At 34.6% G+C, this 24345-nt stretch overlaps 1 protein-coding gene across 1 annotated transcript in view; it reads right to left on the bottom strand.

Moving 5' to 3' along the window:
• LOC142336998 (uncharacterized) overlaps positions 1-23014 on the bottom strand; it is a 30669-nt gene extending 7655 nt beyond the window's left edge. The window contains exons 1-6 of the mRNA XM_075386008.1: positions 22760-23014; positions 20359-20603; positions 19694-19859; positions 9185-9372; positions 6157-6293; positions 2832-2997 (exon numbers count right to left, since the gene is read on the bottom strand). Coding sequence (XP_075242123.1) covers positions 2832-2997; positions 6157-6293; positions 9185-9372; positions 19694-19859; positions 20359-20603; positions 22760-22835 — 978 coding nt within the window. The 5' untranslated portion in view covers positions 22836-23014. The remainder of the gene's footprint in view (positions 1-2831; positions 2998-6156; positions 6294-9184; positions 9373-19693; positions 19860-20358; positions 20604-22759) is intronic.
• Between the last annotated feature and the right edge of the window lie 1331 nt (positions 23015-24345).

Raw genomic sequence — 24345 nt, 5'->3', positions numbered from 1 at the left:
GTCAAGTGATGTCTATTTAGAAGAAAATTGGAAAGGAAGCTTAAAAAGAATAGTTATTTTACTGACCCCTATAAGAATTATTTCAAAAAAATTGGTTTTCTTGTATGAAATTATCCCTAAATTTATTTGAAAAAAGTTGGAAGTACTGTTTCAGATAAGTTCTTAGATTTTTAATTATGTTGATGCTCATTTATGCAAATAAAATGTAGTCTTGTTTCATTTTTCCTAGTCCCATTTGAATCCTTAAGTCAGTTTCAAATGGGAGAAATAAACATCATTGAAGAATTTGACAATTCTGACAAAATTATGCTGGCACATTGATTCGTAAAAACCAAATTCTCATTCATATAGTCAGACATGAAATTTGAATCGTAAGATATGTTTAGATTTGATTTAAAATTACTGCCTAAGAAGACAGAGTATCCGACGTAAATTCTTGACTATCTCGTTTTGAAAAAAGTTCTGAAAGTAACATAAATAATGCATTTTTTGGAGTTTAGGCTCAAAGTTGTCTGGTTATATTTGAACACCAAGTATAACAAGGCGGCTCGTTAATGTGCGTTCGCACATGATGTTCCGACCCGAGCTCATCTACATTTTTGACTTAATTGTCAACCAAATGAAGAGATGACAAAAATAGATGTTTGAATTTTAAAAAAATGCTACATTTTAAGTTAATTAAACACACTAAATTCTGCCTCGATGAATTAGCAATCATAGGTTTCATTCATGTGACATCAATAACTCATCACAATAAGTCGTATGGCAAAGAAAAATATACATCAAAACCACGAAATTTTTGAGAAAACCCATAGTATCAAAGTCAAAAAATTCTGCAGCTTTCAACGGAAGGCATTTAATACGCTAAATTATGCCTAAATGATGTGACGACTAGGATTTTTGTCATTCAAAATTTATCAATAAGACATTACAACAAGTCATTGACTACGAAAACAACAACAAAAACAGGCAAAATCCAAAATTTCGATAGAAAATTAAGAGAAGAAAGTGTCGAAGCTATTTAAACCATAAGCTTTTTTCTCTGAAAACTTTTTCAACCATCCAATGAACGTCATCACTAAGCCAATGGGAGCTATCAATATTAGGATAATGTAATACGATTTCAAAAGGAACCAAAATTACTAAAAAAAAATACAAAAATTATAAAAATTATGAAAACTCGTGCACCGAAGTCAAAAAAACCAATAGTTAGAAGACAAAACCGCTAACTAGATAAATTGTTGCTGATGTAGAAAAAAACGGTTCTGTCATTACCGAGACTGACTTACAATCCACGAAAATAAGCTTAAGATTGATTTATGTTCAAAAAAAAATAAAAAAATATTTTTAAAGTCTTAACAGCCATTAAACTCAAAAGCTTTCATAGGAATTCAATGAATACGCTCAACTATGCCACGATGTGAATACAAGGTTGTTTATGATGCCTAGGTAATCAATAAGACATCACAATATGTCTTATGACTATGAAAAAAACAACAAATACAGGCAAAAACCAAAATTTTCTGAGAAAAATGGGAGAAAGAGTTGAAGCCATTTAAACCATATTTTTTCTCAGAAAGTTTTATCTATGATCCTTTGGACGTCTTCACTAAAGGAAGATGTAGCCATCAATATTAGGATTAGGTGATAAGATTTCAAACTGAACCAATAAAACGAAATGTCCAAAAAATTTTTTAAAAAAATTTGAAATCTTGTGGCATTGAAGACGTATAACCAATAGTTATTTGATAAAGCCGCCAATGAGATATATTATGTTGCAGTGGTATGAAGGAGTTCAATCCTGTTTTTACTGAGACGAACTTACAGTTCACAAAAATAATTTTATGATTTACTAATTTTAAAAAACTTTCGAAATTTTATTTTCAAAGCCTTAACAGCCATTAGCTGTCCACTCACAGCACTAGATAGGTTCACTTAATGCTCATTGGCAATTCTATTGCACCTTTAGTCAACAAGTTTATGCCATAGGATTATAAAACTTTAGTAAAACCTCAAAAAATAAATCAAAATTTCATTTGAAATTACGAAATTTGAGATACGAGTCCAAAAAAAACATGAGCCATCCCTTCGAAACAAATTTTTTGTTCATTGGGCTTCATTTGATCGTAAAAGAGGTTTGTCATTAACGGAACTTCGATATTAAAAGTGTCTAGTAGTCTCTAATGACTTGAAAAAACAAAAAAATTGCAAAATTTTCTAAATAAGAGCTCCCAAACCTAATTCGAATTTTTTTTGTATATATTAAACTTCCCTCTAAGACTAGAACTAGTCTTTATTATCTCCTTTCGTCTATTAAAAACCTAAAATTGATTTACTTTTTGGCGTGAAATCTAGTTTTGAATTAAATTTTTCGTAGAAAAAACGTTAATTCGAACGAAAATTACGGTAAAAGTGAACAAAAGTGAACCAAATATCCAGTGCTCACACGAAACTTTAAACCTCGATAACTCGTCGAAAAAAAACGAAATTCAAAAAAATCTTTTTAATTTCGAATTCTACGCTGGACGAGCTTTTTAATGATACCACGCACATTTCTCTACGATGAATATATCGGTCGGCCAAAATTCACGGAACAAAAAAAACCCATTTGATTATATAGTTCCTCCCCCCACAAGTGGGGTCGGAACAATAATCAGAATTTCCACACAAAAACAAAGGTCTACCCGAGTTCCCATTAGTTTTAAAACAATGAAACTAAAATTAAAACAATGAAAATTGATATAAAACAATGAAACTAAATTTAAAACATCTGGTCGTGTGTACAACTCTGCTATCTATTTTTCCCCTCGTACACAGATATACCAACTCACCTCCATATCAATGCGAACAGCGTCAAGGGATCCGAATGACTTGAACTCCTGTTTGGACATGAGGAAGAAGGAGCGGAATTGGGCACTGGCGAAGTTCATCGAGTTCTCCAAGATCAGACTCGAAGTGAAACTCCACTTCTCACTCGCTGTCCCCACTTCCTCAAACCTACAAGACATCCGCAACTATGAAAGTGTACCTGAAGCATCGTTTCCCAAAAATCGTTGTAAGTTCCTCTTTTCTTCCCGTTCTTTTGCCATATATTGCCTACCAGGAAAAAGTAAACAAAATATTCCTCTAAGCGTACGTAAGTACAATGAAAATCTTATTTTTTGTTCACAATGGGAGTTGTGGGAAATTCAAGTTTCCCGGTCCGAACTGTAGGAAAAACGAAAAAAGTCCAAAGGAAAAATTGGGACATCTATAGATTGACAGTTTGTAAGGGTGGTATCTTTGTAATTCGAATGGTACCAGGTTGGCCCGGGGAAATTTTTTGCAAGAACTACTTGGAGGATGAATATATATTTATAATAACTCAAGCGATACGTAACCACGAAAGACCCGTTGGTTGTAACGGCTGAAAGATTTCCTACGAGATGAATACCATAGTCGAGAAATCTTCGGTTTTTAAACAAAGAAATCTTTGGTGTCGTTGCTTTTTCTAACCAAAAACGACAAAAGCTCTATCGATTCTATAGTTAGGATCATAGTTTTTGTCCAGTACTTAGCATAAGAAAGATTTGGTATCGCCGTTTTTAAAATTAAGAGATGTTCAGTATCGTCGTTGTTAAACGCAAGAGAGATTCGGTATCGTCGTTTTTCGAACATAAGAAAGATTCCATATCGTCGTATTTTGAACAAGCGAATGATTCGATATCATCTATATATTATTCGCGCTAACAAATAAGGCGGCATGTTTTAGAGGCATCACTCGTAGCATGTTTTAACAGTACTACCGAAGAGCACGGCTAAGCTGCTGCTTAATTGGGGTTAATGACCGAAAAATTATGCTTAAAGGTCATTGACCGATTAATGTTTCTTAAAGGTCATTGACCAATTATTGTTTCCTAAAGGTCATTGACCGAAAAATGTTACAAAAAAAGGGCCTTGACCGAAAAGTGTTTCCAAAAGGTCGTTAACCCAAAACATCGGCCGATTGGTTGATCAGAAAATGGTCTTTGGCAGAAAAAAAATTCTTTAGGAAGTGGTCTGTGACCGAAAAGTTTTTGATACTGAAAAGGTAAATGATCGAAATTGTGTCAAGACAAAAAGTATTTATGACCGAAACCAGAAACATTATTTTTCTGAACTCATTGTCAAAAAATTGTTGTTGATGAAACAGGTTTTTGAAAACTTGTGAAGTAGAAGTCACTCATCGAAAAAGCTATGGATTAAAATTTAGATGATAGAATTTTGTTTTTTCAAAGTTTCACTGTACGAAAATTTTTTAATACAGACGAATTCAGCAAACAAATTTTGTGTGTAAAAGTTTAGTGTAATGTGTGCAAATTCAGTGTAAAAGACCCAAAATGTGCCGATGCAAAAACCAAAATTAGGTGCCAAAATTTTATATATACAAAATTGAGGCCTTGAAATAAATACAAAAAAATTTTTAGCGCTGAGTGGAGGACTTTTTCATATTAGGGCCGTCACTATAAGTTGCATACAAAACATGACAGGTATATAATTTTCCTTCTTTTTTCGAGAAAAATTTTAATGGTGGCGACAACCAGCCCTTTAACTCAGTTTTGTGTTGATTAACTTCTTAAGAGTTCTGGCAAAAGCTTGCCAACGATTCGTTTTTATCTGCACATTCCTCGTCTTGGGCAAATCCATCAAGTTCTCATTAGCACACACATCCTTTTTATGAGAACCGGAATTCATTGCCTCACCCAAGATCTGTTTTCGCTTCTCTTTTGAATTGTTGTATCACTCCCTCTCTTCAGTTTCTTTCTCTATCTTTCTTTTTCTGTTGCGCAATCTTCTATTTTTTCTGCTCTTCAATTGTTTGCTCTAACGTTTTCTCTTGCGTTCTTTTTCTCTCGCTTTCGTTTTCTCTCGCTTTCGTTTTCTCTTGCGTTCTTTCTCTCGTTAACTTTCCTTTTTCCTCATTTCTCTCTCTCTCTCTCTTTCTTTCTTTCCTGGGTTGTTTACTAACTTTTTTTCTGTTTATTTGTTTGTTTTTGATTGAATTTTTTGTTTTCTGTTGTCTTTCTTAAGGTGGGTTCCTGATGTTTTTATGGTCTTTGTTGCATTGTATTCTTTCTGTTTTTTCCTCTCTCGTAGTTTTTGATTTTTAGTTTTTTCTCGTTAATTCTTTTCTCGCTTTAGGCTCCTGTTGGCTTTGTCCCAGACTCTTTGTTTTTTTCTGTTTTTCTTCACTGATTTTAACCTTTTTTTGTTCTGTCTCTTTGTTTTTTTTTCGTATTTTTATACCTATTTGCTCTCCGACTCATTTTATAGTTCTGCTGCTATCGATCTTTCTCTCCCTCTTTTACCTCATTCTATCTATTTTGATTTTTTAATGCTCTGTGAGAACGTCTGTTACTCTCTCTCATAAAATTTTTCTCTGACATATTTGGCTCTCTTCATTTTTTGTTAGTGTGTAAAGTAGTTTTGCGAAAAAAATCATTGAAACGATTGCGTGTACACCAGTTATCAAGAATAAGTTTTCAAGGAAATATCAATAGTTAAAGTTTCAAGATAAGATCCATTCAGATAGCCTCTACGGACGTGCTAGTTGTTTTCAAACGTATGAGATATTCGGTATCTTTGTGAGAGTTCTATTGGAGTTGTTGCTACAAATGATTTGTCAGGGAATCATACTTAACACACAATGCATATGGCCGCAAATTAGACATTGTTGCATCCCCTTTCGTAAATGTCATCGATTAATTCACTCAACTATTTAATTAAAATAAATAATTTTACGATCTTAATAATAACATTGAATAATAAATCGGGATCTATTCTGTCCCCCCCCCCCCCGCAGAATAGTAGGCTTATATTTTTTACACCTCCCCCCCCCAAGGCGCACGTGCTATTTTCTTACATAGTAACGTGCTATATAACAACATATAATTTGTAACTGGGGGGGGGGGGCATAAAACACACTGGGGGGGGGGGGACACCGATTTATTCTGAACACATAAATCGGTGTTCAAAATCTACGGACATGTTATGAAATACATGCAAAAACATCACCCAAATCTGGCATCTCATCAATAGGCTCAAAAGACCTAGCCAAGTGACTAAAGTTGTGACCAAGGTCACAAATCTTAGAGAGACTAAAATCTGGGTGTCTTCGTGGGTGAAAATATTCCCTACTCGTGTTGCACTTTCTTGTAGTCCGGGTGCAGAATGACCCATATCCCTGCCTTGGAGTTGGGCATTGATGTGTGTACCTGGATGGTCTCCTTCGTCTCCCAATCACTCGGCCCAGGTATCAGAGTCAAACTGATCACCTGATCATAATTGTCATGAAATTAGAATGAACTGTTAAAATCATAAATCATTAACCCTGTACTTGAGAAAAATTGCGAAAGAACCAATTTCATTTAATGTTCCTTAGTGATGAGCGGATTGATTTCTTGCAAGAATCTTGCAAGTAAAATGGAACTATATGCATTTCCTTACAGAATTCAAGATTTTTTCAAGATTGTTGCCTTGAACTCAAGTTAGCCACCCTAAGTGCTAAAATGACCGTACAAACAAGCTGTCATTTGGAGCAAACCAAAAAACAAATATAATGCAAAACTGTTTTTCAAAAAAAGCAATTGACTGGTATAACGATTTGCCTCTCACCTTGAGGCGGAATATCCCTAAAAAGCAGGCTCTCAAAACTACAATAAAAAATCGTTTCTGGAATGAGTTCTTAAAAGACCCAACAGTTTCTGAATTGAATTCTTATCTCGAATCTTTCAAGTTCAATCTTAATTTGACTTAATTTTAGGGCGTCATTTATTCTTCTAAGAAATGTTTATTGGAGGATTAGCATTTTTTTAAAAAATTTTCCCAAAATTATAATTCATCTCTCTTAATTTGTCAATATTTTAACACATTGTAAATTTAATACAATTTTAAACTTTCACAATTGAACTATGCCCCCGTTTGCGACTCAAATGGTCTGATCAGAGGCCGCTAGGATCGGCCACCCCACCTGGGTATCATGACTCAATTTTTATTTATCAAAAAATTTTTCAAAATTCATAATTTTTCAACGTCTTTTTCCTTATTGCATGAATTTTTAAAATATGAAGAGAAAGTTTAATTGATTATTAAAAGAATACATTACAAGCTCAAATAGCGTTTTGTTGTTGAATAAAAACTTATTAAATGGGCAAAAACGATTACATAACAGAACTCCCATAGAAGAATCTGTTGCGAAAGTTTTCCCAGATAAATTTTCATCTTTTAGAAATACGACAGCAAAACTGTCATCTTTTGTTAATCCGACAGAAAAAATTAATCTTGTAAGAATCAGACACAAAGAGGTTATATTGTAGTAATCTGGCAAAAACAGAGGGTTTTCTTGTAGGCATCTGGCTAAAAAAAATGGTTATCTTGTAGAAGTCTGCATGAAATTTCTGCCAGAAGATGCATAGTCTTCTAGGAATCTGGCAGATTCTTTCAAGAATCCAATCTTGACCAGGGCAGAGCATGCAGTCTCCTTGAAAAACCACAACTGGTTTTTAGACATCATTGGACACTTGAAACAGAAAAAGAGATTAACCCTGGGGCCAAAAGATCTGACAATTTGTGCAGAATTTGATAGCTACACCTAATTTTTCTATCACCTCATAAGTCGACTGCTTTCTCTAGTACTTTATATATTTAGATGTTAATTTTTTCATACGGATAGTCGTGTCAATTTTTCATCTATTTTATTGCTTCAGTTGATTTAAAGCTTCAGCGGCTATTCAACAATTAATTTTTCTATTGTTAGAATCTCAGAGAGCTGATATTTACTAGTGTCATATTTTCAATTCAAAATTTGTTTGGTGCAATTGTTGCTTGTGTCAGCTTTTGTTTTCTTAGTACTAAATTTGTTTAGGGTTTTTTAGTGTTTTCTTGGGTTTGTTTTTGTGATTTTTTAATTTTTACAAAATTTTGCAAATGAAATTAATTTATCAATTGCAGGAAGTTTTAGTGCACCAAGAACTTAGTAGTTTTATTAGCAGGTGACCACTTAAGTCTGACTAACATTTATTAGCAGATAACATCGAAACATGCATCTGTGGTTCGATTTGTTGGCGTAATTAATCAATTCAATCAATATGAACTTGCCAATTTATATCAATGAATGGATAAAGTAGGCGCAACTCATCAACACTAGGAATTCTCAATCAATGCTTAAATAAGCCAAAAACTTGAACCACAGATGCACGTTTCAATGTCATCTGCTAAAAAATGTTATTCAGACTTAAGTGGTCACCTGCTAATAAATCTACTAAGTTTTTGGTGCACTACAACTTCCTGCAATTGATAAATTAATTTCATTTTCAAAATTTAAGAAAATTAAAAAGACACAAAAACAAACCCAAGGAAACACTAAAAAAACCATAAACAAGTTTAGTACTAAGAAAACAAAAGCTGACACATGGAACAATTACACCACAGAAATGCTCAATTGAAATTATGGCATCAGTAAATATCAGCTCCCTGAGATTCTAACCATAGAAAAATCCCATATCGCTCTTGAATGTAGCTCAGATAAGTAGCTCAAGTACCTCAAAAATTGATGAATTAAGACTTCTTGGGCTGACCAAAAAACGTTGAGGTTTTTAAGATTAAGGCAATGTGAAAGGTCACAGATTGGTTGTTGTTTTAAAAAGTTTTCTACAAACCGAATTGGTCTTTTCGCCAGAAATAATTTGGATGCTGAAAATTTGTGGCTCACCATATAATTCTTGAATTCATCATTAGCAAAATTTTCAAAACTATTTAAAATAGTCCAGATTTATATGAGTAACAAATTTTTTCAAGAATATTAAAATTGATATATGGAATTGATTTTTACAGAAAGAGACAATGAGCTCTGAATAAAAAGCATTGGGTCAATGAATCGCTGAGGCATAATGTTTGAGCTGCGGTGACTTGCAGCTAGATATAAATAGGTGTCTACTTAAAGCTCAATTCTTTCAATACAATTGAAGCATTTAGCTAGAACTACAGTGAATCTTAGTCAAACTTTATCTTTCACCGGAATTGCAATTATTGAAATAATTAAAATGCGGTGAATTGTGATAGTTATATTCATAATACTTTTTAAGATGATTTGTTTGACTTTTGACTTGAACTTTACTTTTGTCTATTCTGTTTTGAAATTCACCATTTTATCACGATCTGTTCATACCTCGTGCAAGTCCTGCAGAAACTCTGGAAGTGACTGAAGAGTAGCCTGATCGAGACTGGACTTGTCGTCGAGAGTGAATGACTTAGTGGGACAGTCGGTGACATTCTCATGGGAGTCCACATTGAGAGAGGTGAAGTTGAAAATAGTGCACGAGTGAAGCTGTATGTCCTCTCCCAGGAAGATCAGACCTAGATCAGTTTGCACAACAGTTGGGATTATTGTGTTGTGCTGCACGCAAAAGTCAAAACTTATATGTGTTGATTACTAACCATGACAGAAAGAAATTAAAAAATTAGGTAGAAAATTAAAAAATTAGGTAGAAAGAAATTAATTAAATTAGGTAGGTTAAAAAATTTTCTGTGACAATAATTACTTACCTTTGTAGAAGGAAAGAAAAATTTAGGTTGCGTGTGAATGTTTCGTGTGTAAGGTCTCGTAATTTTCTTGCAAGATGTTTCATCACATTTTGGACGCCTGACTAACACCCGATTATTATTCTTGATAGAAAAATAGAAAAATTCCGAACCAGTGAGGTGATACTTTGCGTGCCTGAATTAGTGGTGATAATTTGTGATATTTTGATATCACCCATGCAAACTTATCAAACGTCAATGAAACAAACCAAAAATAAGTGCTAAAGCATGGATATCAAAGAAACTTAAAAAACTCATAGCAGAAAAACATTAATAGTACAACCAATACAAAATTTCTCAACACTATAATATTTTACAAGTGTTCAGAAAATTCCAATGACTAAGAGACACACAACACAATTATTCAGTTGATTTTTAGGCAGTGTTAAGCATCGAAACAGAATAGAAACTTTTTCAATAAAAAAATTAGTCAGCCACAACACAGGTAAAAACGTGTCTGAATTTTAAACAGATGAATTCAAGACTAGAGACAAAGAAGTAAATTGCGATGCATTCAATAGTACATTTGAAAAATGGGCCAAAATTCTGCTGATTTTGTTCCTTTTAGAATCCAATAATTAGATCACTATTCTGAATAATTCAATTTCATAGTTTTGAACTCAAAGGATTGACAGTGCCAAGCCATTGACAGCGTTGACAACAGAAAATCGCCACGATTTGTTGAAGAGTGGTTTGTTTTTCTGAAGTAAGAAAAATGCGCAATTGGCACGCATTTGTTATTGTTTTTAAATGATGCTTAAACAGTATTTTTCCAAGTATTCTAAAGCATGCCTCTGCAAGAACATTTCATGAAAAATCAACAACAAAAACGAGAAAATATTGACCAATTGCCGTCGCACCAACATCTGCTAAACCTTATGAGAAACTTCTGCTTAAGCAAATAGTGGATTACTTCAACTAAAACACTCTGTTACAAATTGAACAATTTTGAATCCAAAATAAAAAAATCGTCGACAGTTTTGATCTTCACTCAAACAATTATACACAAAACTGAAACTGGAAAAAACGCGGCTGCAATTTTTTTTACATTGCAAAAGCACTCAATATAATTTAGCACCGAAATTTTTCTCCAAAACCAGAGCGGTTAAACTTTTCTGGGCCTGCAAATGATACTTTTCTGCACCTGCTCTAAGATAACTGAAAAACTCTCATTTGTCATGGTGTACTCCAGGACACAGTCTTAGGAACCTCATTTTTTGCTACCGATTTCTAGCGAAAAAAGAATACATTAACATAGTACAGTTTGCACAGACAAAACTTTACACAGACATAAGTCAGTGCGGTCTGAAATTTCAAAATAAAAGTTCAAACAACTGAAATTTACAGAAGAACAAAAGCAACAAAACAGATGATAGTATGAAAGGCATACAAAGAACAGTTTTAAAAAAATCCTTTTTTTTCGGGAGCATACAAATTTGGAATAAATTACCTTTCAATATAAGTGCGAAGGGAAAACATTATTTTCAAAACAACTTCAACAGAGTTTTTACTATTTTAACTTTTAAATATATCAATAAATACAGAATTTGGGTCGTTCGGTTCTGATTGTTGTGTTTAGGAACGAACAGTTTAATGAGTAATATCAGTCATTAACCAAATCATTAAAAGAATAACACAATTTTGATTTTACAATAATTAATTTAGATTTTTTTCAAGGCATGTAACCTTGAACCTCTCGGTTTTTTAATATAGTAAAAGTTTAGAAAAAATAGTATAATTTATTTAATTTTTTGATTTCATACAATTTGAGCATGTCAGAAATGGTTTTTTTGACTTTGAATCTTAGTGCTGAACACTTTCCTCAACTTTTCTATGAGAAAAACTATGAATCTTCTGAAACTATGTTTGACTTGCAATGGTTGTGCAGAAGTGCGCTGAATGACATAGAGAAATGTAAAGCATCAGCCCACCGTCAATGCGCTTTTTAGTAAGATTCAGTGAAAATTTGCACACCTCACATATTTTTCTCACATAAAATTCATCGTACTTTCGAAACAAATATTTAGATAAACTAATTATTAACTAACTACATTTTGAGCCACTAGTTCGGCGCACAAATTCATCAAACATGAGGCAGTTAGCACGTCATTTTCACTTTTCTTTAAATTATCAAAAAAATGGTGCAGAGAGTTTCAAAATTTTACTAACGAGAGATCTGATGTTACAAGGGTCTGAAATCTCATTCTGTATGTAACCAACAACAGAGAAAAATTGAGATAGACATGGTCACAATTTTGTATTCAGTGGTTTTTAGCATAAGTCAACTCAAGAGTACAAGCATTTGGAGCTCAAAACTTTGAATATTTCGGTTCATTAAATACTATTTGACCTTCTTATTTAGAAAACTCAATCAAATTTTTCAAAAAATTCGATTAAAAAATTTCATGTGGGTTCTTGTTATTGGCGAAAGATAGCAAAATCAAAAGACTTAAAACAGACCAGTCTCATGTGACAGGGTGAACAGCACTTCTGTTTTACCAATACTTTCACCTCAAAATTTTGTAACATACATAAAACTTACAGTTGTCAACGGAAGTGCAAAAACAAATTTAATGCAAATTTCAAACAAAAACTTATCAGGCTGGGTGCAAATAAATTGCCTGCCAACCAAAAGAGTCTGCAATTAGACAAAAAAGTCTTAAAATAAGAACGCACATCTGAGAGAAGAACTGTGTGATACGGTATGAATAATATCATCATATATCCATAACCGTATTTAGTTCTAATTACCCATTCGAAGGACAAGTGCTTTCGTTGCCTAGTTTAAATTTAGTTCATCAAGTGTTCTTTGTAACTTCCTGTCTGTTCATCCTTTAGACAGGAAACTGTCTGTTCAGCTCATAAACAAATCGATACGTTCTTCCTGTCTTGTGATTATGTTGTGAACAAACTTTCATTTCCTTTTTGATTCTAATTTGTAATCTAAATTATTTATTCTGCGATTTGCAGTTCTAAAAACCAGTTTCAATTTAACTTTAGTAACTCGCTTCTCAATTCCACTCGCTCAAATAAAATCGCCCTATTCGCACCGCGATTAACCAATTCAATAATTGGAAATTCTAACTGCATAGAAATAAGTGCCGTTCGCGGCGCAATTGCCTTGACTGATTTGTGAGATAAACATTCGCGACTCGATTTGCTCAATCAGAAGTAATTGAGTACAACATGGCGCAGTCAGCAGCTGAATCAAAGAAGACGCCTCTTCACGTCAATGCTTTTTGGAAAAAAACCTACTTCCACTCCACTGCTGACGTGGGATAAATGGACTCAACAGTGGAAGCTCGCTTTGCCAGCAAAAAAACGAATTCAGCTCGAAAATCTCCTGAATGATCCACCAACAGCGGTAACATACCCACCCGAGCCAACTTACGAGGAACCAATGGAGAGCCACACGCAAGCAACTGAAAGGGATAGAAAAATCCGTAACCAACAACTCAAGGTAAACTGGCAAAATCGTTGCAAAAAAGATTGATAAAAATTGGTATCTTGTGCGGCGATAAAACATGGGGGATCTGTGAGCAAAAATTAATATCGTTGTAATATTTGAGCATGGGCACGGAGGGACGACGTATTTTCAAAAGCAAACACCCTCATTTCCTAATAGAAAAACAGCCATTTAAGGAATTATGGCAAGCAATGGAGGATTCCTTTACAAAAGTGAGAAATATCACGTACGACCGTTTTGTCTGCTACTCTTGCAAACAACAGAAAGGCGCATCTGTTGAAAGTTTCTACGGCCGCCTAATAGAACAAGCCGAAAAATTGTTGTTTAGGAAGTGAAGTAACTACACTTATTGGAGATGCTTTCATACTAAACATGATAGATCATGAAACCCAAAAGAAGTTATTAAAAGAAACAGTTGAACCTTCCAAGGCACTTGAAATAGCAATTCAAATGGAGATGGGGGCACAAGATCAGCAAAAGATCAATCAGAATTTGATACCAGCTACAAACTCAGTAAATGTCGTCAACAATTACCAACCACGCAATCGCAATGCGAATGCACAACAAACTAGAAGGGATTTCACACGATATCCAATTGTACCCCAAAACTACCAAAAAATTAGTATCTGTACCAATTGCGGCCAACGGTGGAGTCATAATCATCGACAGATTTGCCCCGCAAATGGGAAAAAGAGTAATAATTGCGGAAGAATTGGCCATTTTGCGAGAAAATGTCGAAAACCGAAACGATCACAGGGACAAGCATCTAAAGCTCCACAAACAAATGTCAAACTAATTGACAAGACTCCTGAAAAAAGTGACGACGAAGAGTCTGTTAACTACATAACTAGTTACCAACAACCATACGACCAAGTCTACGATTCCAATTACGATAGCGATTCTGACAACTACGTATCGGCAATCTCATGTGAATCAGCAAATCAACTTAAACCCCTGAATGCTAAATTATGATTCGGAGAGGTAAAAGCAACCGCCATGATTGACTCAGGGAGTGCAGTTAATCTCATCACAAAAACATTAGCAAATCAAATACTTCGAACTACACAATCTATAAAGTGGATAACTAAGAGGGAAAAGAGGGAACTAAAAACATTCTCAAATGACCCGATCAAAGTCCTCGGACATCTGAAGACAACGGTTGCATACATTAATTGGATAGACAGAGAAGCCAATCTGACAGTGGTGGAAGACGGTTACAAAACCATCATTGGCAGAGACCTCTTCACAAGCCTTGGCCTTGCAGTTGTACAACAACAATGAACAGATAAAGGTAAATGTGTCAATAACATTAATAATTCCACATGTAAAATTAAAGAGACAATCGCGGCACGATTCCCCATTTAGTTTCAAGAATTGGTTTTTCCAAGACACATGTAGCGAAATCAAAATTTCATCAAAAGTTTACTGCAAAGCATCAAAAAGGTCGGCGCGTTCAAATAAATCTGCAACCTAGAGTCACGGCGTGGTAAGAACGCTTACAGAATGAAGGTCATATTGAAAAACTATCTATTTGCTCAGACAGACATTTCATATCTCCGATCGTGATTACAGTAAAGAAATACTAACCTATAAAACTCGCATTAGATTCTAAAGTACTAAATAAAGCCAGACACAAAAATAAATATCATATGCCTATCATTGAAATGCTAATTGACACAATATCACAACATCTTACTAACACTCAAAATGGTCAACAAACATATTTCACCACTTTACACTTAAAATATGCATACAGTCAACTAAAATTACACCATGATACTGCGAAACACTATAACTTCAACATTATCTGTGGAGAGTCCACTGGCACTTATAGATTCAAAACTGGACTCTACGGTCTTACTGACATGCCGGCAGAATTTCAAAAGACATTGGACTATACATAAATAGGTCTACAAAACACCTATTTCTTTTTAGATGACATAATAATTGTTAGTACTGGAACTGAAACAGATCACTTGGCATACGTTACAAAATGCATAAAAAAAGCTAGACGAAGACCATTTAAGAATTAATCTTCAGAAATGTCATTTTGCAAAAACGGAAATTGAATGGTTAGGATATAAGTTTACCCAAATTGGTATATCACCACTAGAAAGTAACACAGCAGCAATTTCAAAAATACCACCACCAACAACACTAAAGCGCCTACGATCCTTTCTCGGGTCAGTACACTATATTGGCAAATTCATAGAACACCTAGCACAATTATAACATCCACTTAGACCACTTCTCAAAAAATCTACAAAGTTTATTTGAACAGAAGACCATACTAAACATTTTCAGTTAATTAAAGAAAAAATTGCCAACAGCACAAAAAAATTTCATTGCAATCCAAAATTAGACGTTCGAGTTAAATGTGAAGCTTCGCGTTCGGGACTGGGAGCAGCACTTGAAAAGAATACACCCGAAGGTTGGAAACCAATAGCATTTGCTTCACGATTCCTAAACTCAACAGAAGAACGTTACAGTGTTAACGAATTAGAACTATTGAGATTAGTTTGGTCGATTGACTATTTTAAATACTATCTATATGGAAAAAAATTTCACTGTTATAACAGAGTGTCGAGCATTATTGTCCATATTAAAAGAACACAGATCGAAAAATTCTTACAATAGCCAACTTTCTAGATGGATAGACAGACTACTTCCATAAAACTTCAAAATTGAACACAAGCCAGGAGCAGAAATGGGTTTAGTGGACTACATATCTAGAAACCCATTCGCAAGAGCTAAAAAAGTCTCTACAAATGATGAACACTTTGTAGTAGCAACAATATCTAAATATCGTAATTCAATGAAACATCTCTTTAAAAATAAACGGAACAAACTACAAAAATTCATTAGCATATTAAAGTTACATTCACCTTCATCTCATTCAAAACAGTCCCTCTCACCGCAAATGAATACCTCATTAAATACTAACTCACAAATTAGTATTAAATCAGTTGCCCCACAATCACTAATTTCTAGAAAGAAACTACCATTCGTGCCGCAATTAACACTTTCAGATTCAGTAGTTAATCCACATTTAAATATACCATTCGCATTGCAAATGCCTCTTAAAGTTTGAAGATCACAATTTGCACCAAATAACCACACCACAAATAATTCACAATCCATTAACAAATTTGCTGCAAAAGCAGTGCAAAAGTCAGACAATAAAGAATGTGAACACTCTGAACAAATAAACCCAATAAAGCCCATTAATGGTATTAAGTCAAATAATCCACCCAAATACTGTAAATTAAGCGTGAAATCACAAATTCCTAAGTATAAACACAACCTGCAACAAAAATCACTCACTTTTTGCCCAAACTAGATTCACGTTTCACTCCACTTTGAATAACTTTATCAAATCGCTCAACGCAAACAACTCTGTCAATCTACTCAACAAGATGCCAAAAACAAAAGCAACAAGATCAAAATCTACGCCAACGAAGGCACGAGTGACCTTTTCTGACACAACTCCATCAGCACCCACCACAAACACGTCCTCTAATACCGAAACCCCGTCAGACAGTTTGATCGACGCGACAGAAGATATATGCTTCACAGAAACATCAATTAAGATATTTAACAAAAAAAACTACTGGCCATTCTCACCGAAAAGGATGCAATTCTCAAAGAAATGGGAGATTGTGTCATACGAGACTACCCTCACAGACTCGAGAGATAAGCCCCTACATCTTCTCGTCTTGGCGGGACCTCAGTGTGAAGCACGGGTGTGTCTGTCTAGACGAAAGAATAGCGATACCAAAAGCGATAAAGGATGTGGTGTTGGAGGATATACACTCAACTTATCCTGGGAGTTTCGCAATGCTTTCACTAGCACAGAATATTTGGCAGCCATATATACATCGGGATATACTGGCAAAAGCCAGCGAGTGCAAAGCTTGCACGGAAATCGGTAAGAACTAAAAATCAGTAATTCCGCACTGCAAATGGGCCTTTTTACCAAATTGCGTTGAACCAAGTGACGAAATACAAATAGACTTTGGTACCAATACTTATTGAAAAGGGCAAAGAACAGTATTTCATTACAAGTGTAGATAGATATTATCCCACAGCAGAAACAATAAATAACGCTTCTGGTACAAATTAAAATTAAATTCCTAAATAAATACATATATAACCACGGGGTTCCAAGAACCATTAGATTAGATCAAGCTCGATGTTTTAAAAGAAAAACAATTAAAACATTCTGTACAGAAAATAACATTACACCTATATATGCACCAGCAAATGATCTCAGAGCAATAGGTCTAGTTGAACGCCTTTTTCAAACAATTAAACGCCAATTATCATGCATGAAAACACAACTGAATAAAAAATTTAAATTATAACAATCCCTACATGCAATTATACAACGACTGAGAATTTCGAAACAAAAAACAATACACATCACACCATTTGAGTCACACTTCGGTAGAAAATGTAATTTAACAATTTCTAATATCACCACTAAACCTAACAACAAAAATTTAAATTACAAAAAAAATAATTAAACACTATTTAGATGAAGACACAATACCAGATCGCTCGTATCTAACGGAGGAACAGTGGGCACACACGACCTTATGCTCAGATAAGGAGATTGAAAATGTCATCTGCGCCGCAAGTGCCCGCGCACAGAAAGAGGAGGACAAAATGAAAGACGGAGAACAGCGACTAATCTGATCAGAAGGGGTGGGCAGGCCAAAGAAGCATTCAAGTCAAACTAGCGAGGAAAATCCATGACAGCTAGCGTCAAAAGAAAAATATCGCCGGGCTATACGAAGTGCTCGCTTCTGGTAGCACTGTATGTAAAGTCAGCCCAACCATGAGCGTTATTAAAGAGCCCAACAGACAAGAAGTAAGGGTACGAAACTGTGGTATCCCAAAATTCGGTTCAAAAGCGGAACGCTATTCGAATCTCGGCCAATACATTGTGCGTAGACCGAAGAAAATCTACGAAAAAGCGGTCGAACAGAAAATAATAAAACATAGAAGGGACCTAGTTAAAAAAAATCTCGGGGACAAAAAGATAAAGAGAAACAAGAAACCAGCGGACGATATCAGTGTCGTATCATCGGGCAGATCCTGCATCTCTACGGCCAGTAATGTTGCCTGCCCACTGAAAATTAGAATCCCAAAACGCAATCCAAAACACGATGACGCCTTCGCAAGTAGACCTGATCTAACCCAGATTTGACAATTCAACCCACCTGTGCCAATTGCGCCCCCACCACATAATCCGAACGTAGCTGGAGCATCTGCGGCACGACTGGCTTCTCCTAAAATGCCAACGATTATCCTACGCAAAACGGAAAAACGACAACTAACAATAAGCGATACGTCCGATTCGGATACTTCATCAGTAAGAAAAAGCAAAAGAACCCTTAAAAGACAAAAAAGTCTACGCCGTCGATAGTACAAAAAATTCAGAACACAGAAGGATTTTCAACAGAAATTCCCGAATCAAATACCGAATTCATTGGGGAGGTTTCGCCACGAAAACCTAATGAGAGATGGACAACGGATCCAAATCCAAATCTCCCAAAAGAAATGACAGTTTTGCAGGCCGAAAACCAAGATCACTCAGATTTTGAATAAAACTCGATAAACTCTCTGAACTTTATATTTTATCTATTATTTAATATTTTACTACTTACATAACCGGTGAATATTTATTAATTTTCTGATTTTATGTACTAATTTTTCTCCCAACAAGGGGAAATGCCATACGGTATGGATAATATCATCATATATCCATAAACGTAGTTAGTTCTAATTACCCATTTGAAGGACAAGTGTTTCTGTTGCCTAGTTTAAATTTAGTTCATCAAGTGTTCTTTGTAACTTCCTGTCTGTTCATCCTTTAGACAGGAAACTGTCTGTTCAGCTCATAAACAAATCGATACGTTCTTCCTGTCTTGTGATTATGTTGTGAACAAACTTTCATTTCCTTTTTGATTCTAATTTGTAATCTAAATTATTCATTCTCCGATTTGCAGTTCTGTAAACCAGTTTCAATTTAACTTTAGTAACTCGCTTCTCAATTGCACTCGCTCAAATAGATTCGCGCCAATCGCACCGCGATTAACCAATTCAATAATTGGAAATTCTAACTGCTGCAATAAGTGCCATTCGCGGCTCAATTGCCTTGACTGAATTGTGAGATAAGCATTCGCGACTCGATTAGCTCAATCAGAAGTATTTGAGTACAACAAAGTGCTATGAATCATCTGATTTCATCTGTTTTCTCAAACGCCATCTGATTTTTCAAACCCACCGACAGAAAACCATGATAATAAATTTTTCTGCCCAGCATCCCGACTTCACCGAGAAATCCTATTTCACCAAGGAGCCCCAAAAACTCAGCAGATACATCGGAATTAATCTATGTCGCTTCAGCCTCCCCAAACATACATAGTTTTCAGAATGGCCACTTTTGTATCTTCCAAAGTAATCACTCATTACATTATGAAAGAGAACATCATAGCCTCATAAATGTTTAAATGGAAATCAGTAAAAAAAAAACAGGCACTGCTTTGTATAACCATCTTTTTGTACAACAGTGTCATAGTTTCTAACACAGTATAGAAAAATCATTAAAAGTTTTCGGCTTACCAGGCGTCTGATATGGTCCAGAATGCAGCTTCTGTTGGTAGGTCGAGGCTGGCTTGTCTTTGGTGTCGAGTAGTTTCTTAATGGACAAGATGGCCGAAATGAGACACAGGACCACTACAGCCACAGCTACCAACAGAGCAGTCCCTTTGAAGATCACGTGCTGAATCTAAACAATTCCTAATTTCAATGGGATGTCCTGGAACTTAATTTAAACGGGAAATAATCATGTCACAGAAAATCAGCAAATTCAAAAAACTGCTTCTTTTGTCACTCATGGAAAAGTTTTGCAATGAAAATTTGTTGCAAGAAATAATTTTTCCTATTATATCTTTTCCCCAATATTTCCACCATATTTTCATTTATTTGAGGTGATTTCTGGATTCCTTTCCTGAGAAACAATATGAGATTCCTCTTCATGTAAAATTTGAAACACGCTGAATTTTGGAAAAGTTCAGTACAATATGTCCTCAGATAATAGCGCGCTAAAAACTTGAAGCTGTGGAAGAAATGCTCTGAATTTTCAGTTCATTTCCTACTCAAACTGTCAAAACTTTTAGCTAACTGCGGCTCTAAAATCAGTAACACTGCGGGAAAAAATGCGCATTAGTTCATATGATCGTACAGGCTAATGTGACCAAAATTTTGTTCACATGTGAAAATTCTACCTTTCTCCACTTTGAATTCCTGTTTTTCTCCGCCTCTGCATTGGCCTCTGCCTCTAACTCATCAGCCGTCTTCTGCAGCTCGTCCTGCAATTTCTTCGCATCCTCACTCTCCGCCCACAGCCGCCCTTTCAAATTATTCATATCTGTGGGAGGCGATGACTTCCCACTTGCGCGACTCTCAGATTGGTGATCTCCTGATGTGCTGTTGTTGCTGCCTGCACTTGGCGACCCATCTTCTGAGTTTCCTTGTCAAACAGTTAAATGGATGCCAGGACTTACTACTAAATGGCAAAATCAATTTGACCTAGTCAATTTGTGAACACACGTACATCGTTTACATGTTGCGAAATGTGACAACGGGAATAGGGTGGAACCAAAAAGTATATGGGGTTAAATTATGATTCTCCATTAAAAGTTTACTTAACTTTTAAAAAATTTTGTTGATTACAATATAGTACCTTGATTTCTGTGAATTGTAATTCCAAAAAACTTAGATTGCTGAAAAATATATAACAACAAAGATTCATTTGAACTTCATATTTTCCGAGGAATTATCGAGGTTTAAATTTTTTTGCACATTTGTCTGATTTCCGTTGTTTTGGATCATACTTCCCGTATTTTTGCTCAAATTTTCGTCAATTTTTATTTTAAAAAAGTATGCTAGAAATTTTAATGATGGTCTTACCTTCAAATGTTCAAGTGTTATGGAAATAACAATTTGCAGGGTTTTCGCTAATTCAACTCAATAACTATCCAAAAATCATCATTAGTTTTTGAGTAATTGACTTTTTTTGTCAAATTATCCATTTCACTAAAATTTCGAATAATAAAATGTTTTCAATGAACAAACATCAATAGCAAGGCTATCTTCGATCTAATCAAGGACTTCTACAATTCAAAAAAATGGATTGCATTGAGGTGCTGCCCTGCTTTCGCGTAAACAGTATCGCCTATTTTCGTTATTTATGTTACTCACTGGCCAAGATGAATTCATTTTAAATCCCGATCAATGAGATATCCCAAGACGTGCAAATAAGGTACACTGTGTTTGCCTAAAAATGTTTGTGATATGCTTGTATTCGTTGTTATTTTAGAGTTATTTTAGCGACTTATGAGTTACCCTTTAGTGACAAGCGCAATTGGCTTCCTAGGGGAGTTTTAAGTTATTAAAGTGTTTTTAGTTGAATTCTTATGGTTTTTGTTACATTTAAAATTATTTGTTTTCAAAAAACAATTCAAAAATTTTCGACCTTTGCCAACTTTTAACTTGTTTCTGGCATCTTGTACCTTAGTCTCAGCATATAAAGGTTGCATCTTCTTTCAAGTGAATATAAATTTAGTCTTTATTGCGGTTATATTTTAATCTCATGGTTTTATAGCTCTGATAGTACAAGCTTTATTATCTTTATTTCTGGTTCTTCTAAATCTATCTTTTTGGGGTTCTTTTTTGTTGTTTTGTCACGAAAAGATTTTTTGGCGTTTAAAAAATAGTTTTGGTCGAAATCAATACAGTTTATCGTTTGTTTCGTCTTGCAGTTTCGTTAATGGAAGTTCTCATCGGCCCTCTAATATGGCATTTAATATATACTGCTTTCAGATCAAAGTGATTTTTCAAATTCATAAACCAATTTTTTTCAATTAATATGCAAACTTTTTGAAAATTTTTAATCTTTTCCTTATATGACAGTAATAAATTCAAAAATGCAGATGAAGGGAGTTGGAACACTATGTGTAAGCACATTATCGAGCCTCCATGATTATTTTTATATGGTTATATATTTCGAAACACCACAAAAGTAGACGACTTAATGTTAAGGAAAAGAACGGAGTTTTTGTCAACACACTTCATTCAGATTCATACGATTGCTTTGAAGTGATTAAAGAGTTCAGAAACGGTTAAATATACTGAATTTTTTAAATAAAAATGAGTCGTGTTTGTTCAACAGAAACGTCCAAAAGTTGTTTTACTGTATAACTTTTCGGTTTGCGCAAGTTTTATTCCTAAAGACGGCGGCATTCAACCTCCATCAGAATCACTAAAAAGAGGTTCACAGTAGCTGATTTTCTGACGATCTTTAATTCCTATAATTTAATCGTGAACCAGGTAGAAACGGTAGTGATTTCAGACTTAAGGAATTTCAGAAATAATGTTCTCATAGAATTTTAGAGTCCCTGACTTGTCATACAGCACTTACTGAGGCAGGATGATGGTTATCTTGAAATATCGTTGATACAAATGTTATTTTCTTTTAAAACGATTTATCTAGCGTGATTATCGCACATTTTGCAAGATCAGAAGTCGGAGTCAATACGGAATTTAAAATTGATCTTGAGATATAGCAAATGTTTCCATATAATAATATCGCCAAATTTTCATAAATAGAATAAACGTTAAATATACCTTGTTGTCTTTTCGTTGTTCGTTCACGTGGCGAACTCCGAACATATCCAAACTGGCTGTCGGATTTTGTGGACATTTTGTAGCAAATAACGGATAAAACTTAAACTTAAATTGGTTAAAATGCAACTGTTCCCTAATAAGGGTTCCTTAACTGAATCTTCAACAAGAATTAATTCGATATAGTTCAGCCTCAAAAATATCATATATATAGAAAAACTGGATAATCATCTATTAGCCAATGCAATAATCCGTTGATTTTACATTTACTGTGGTTATGGAATAAATGCTCTGCGGAAGTGTTCTATTTATTATTGATTGTTGCATACAAATCAGCTGCTGAACCAACGTAGAAAAGAAAACTCAAAAACTATCCGGAAATTGGAAAATTTAACAAAAACGCAAGAATTTTTTTTAAAAAAGCAATATATAGTAATTTATTTTGGTTTAACCGCATGGACCTTGATATCTGCATGCACTGACGTTATAAGTATTGGACTGATTCAGTTGAAAAAGATGGGAAAATGAGAGAAAATTAAACATGGGAGATCGCCATGAACAATTGCACATGCAAAAAAAAATCCACAGAAAAAATAGCTTCACTCTTTATGCTGTTTTGAGAAATCGTGCTCGTAAAATTGAGCAAGCATCCGACAATTGCCCACCTAAACAAAACACCAAAACCACTGACGAAAAATTAGCTGGAATCCAAGCCATCTTACTATGAGTAAGTTGGCTTCGATACCAGCTAACACGTATTCTACACATGACTTAGTGTTATGTTTGGTCATATACGTGTTCTCATCCTTGCACATTTCTTCATAAATTTAATTGTTCCGACCCCCCATTTTAGTGGGGAGGGAGGAACTATATACTCAACTGGGTTTTTTTTTGTTCAGTCAATTTTGGCCGACCGATATATTCCTCGTAGAGAATTAAGAGTGTTATCATTAAAAATCCCGTCCTGCGTAGAATACGGAATTAAAACGATTTTTTCCTTTTTCTTGTTTTACAGGGAGTTATCGAGTTTTAAAGTTTTGTGAATATTCGACTGTTTTTGTTCACATTTTCAGTAATTTTAGCTAAAATTTGGCGCAATTTCGCTATTGTAATTCAAAATTAGTTAAAATTTTTAACGGCAGAGTGTTGTTATCACCGTTAGAGATAGAAGAGCGTTGCTGAATGGTTTGATTGAAGTTTTTTTTGGCTAAAATTTTTAGAAAAATTTTAAAAGTTCATACTTTTTTCATCAAAAATGGCACAAAAAATGCTTTTTTGGTCCACTTTGTTAAAGTTTGCCAGACTTAGTGACCTAGAAACCATAACACAGACTTTCTAACCTCAAAAAAGCGCTAGTTGCAGTTAGGCACCGTATGAAAGTCTTCTGGAATTAAAATTTGCCGTTTTTTGCAGATTCAACTCGATAATTGTACAAAATGCACATCTTTTTTTTCAATTCTTGATGAATTTCACTCAACAATTGGTCTAATTCGCTAACACTTTGAAAATTGATTGGTTTGCTGGGCGCGCGAAACAAATCATGGAGAGGTTCGATATATCATGGACTCTTAGAATCAAAGACTTTTTGT

The sequence above is a fragment of the Convolutriloba macropyga genome, chromosome 3, assembly GCF_964194025.1.
Source record: "Convolutriloba macropyga chromosome 3, txConMacr16.3, whole genome shotgun sequence".
Classification (NCBI taxonomy): domain Eukaryota; kingdom Metazoa; phylum Xenacoelomorpha; order Acoela; family Convolutidae; genus Convolutriloba; species Convolutriloba macropyga.
The sequence above is the reverse complement of the archived record's forward strand: the minus strand, read 5'-3'. Positions and strand labels throughout refer to the sequence as shown.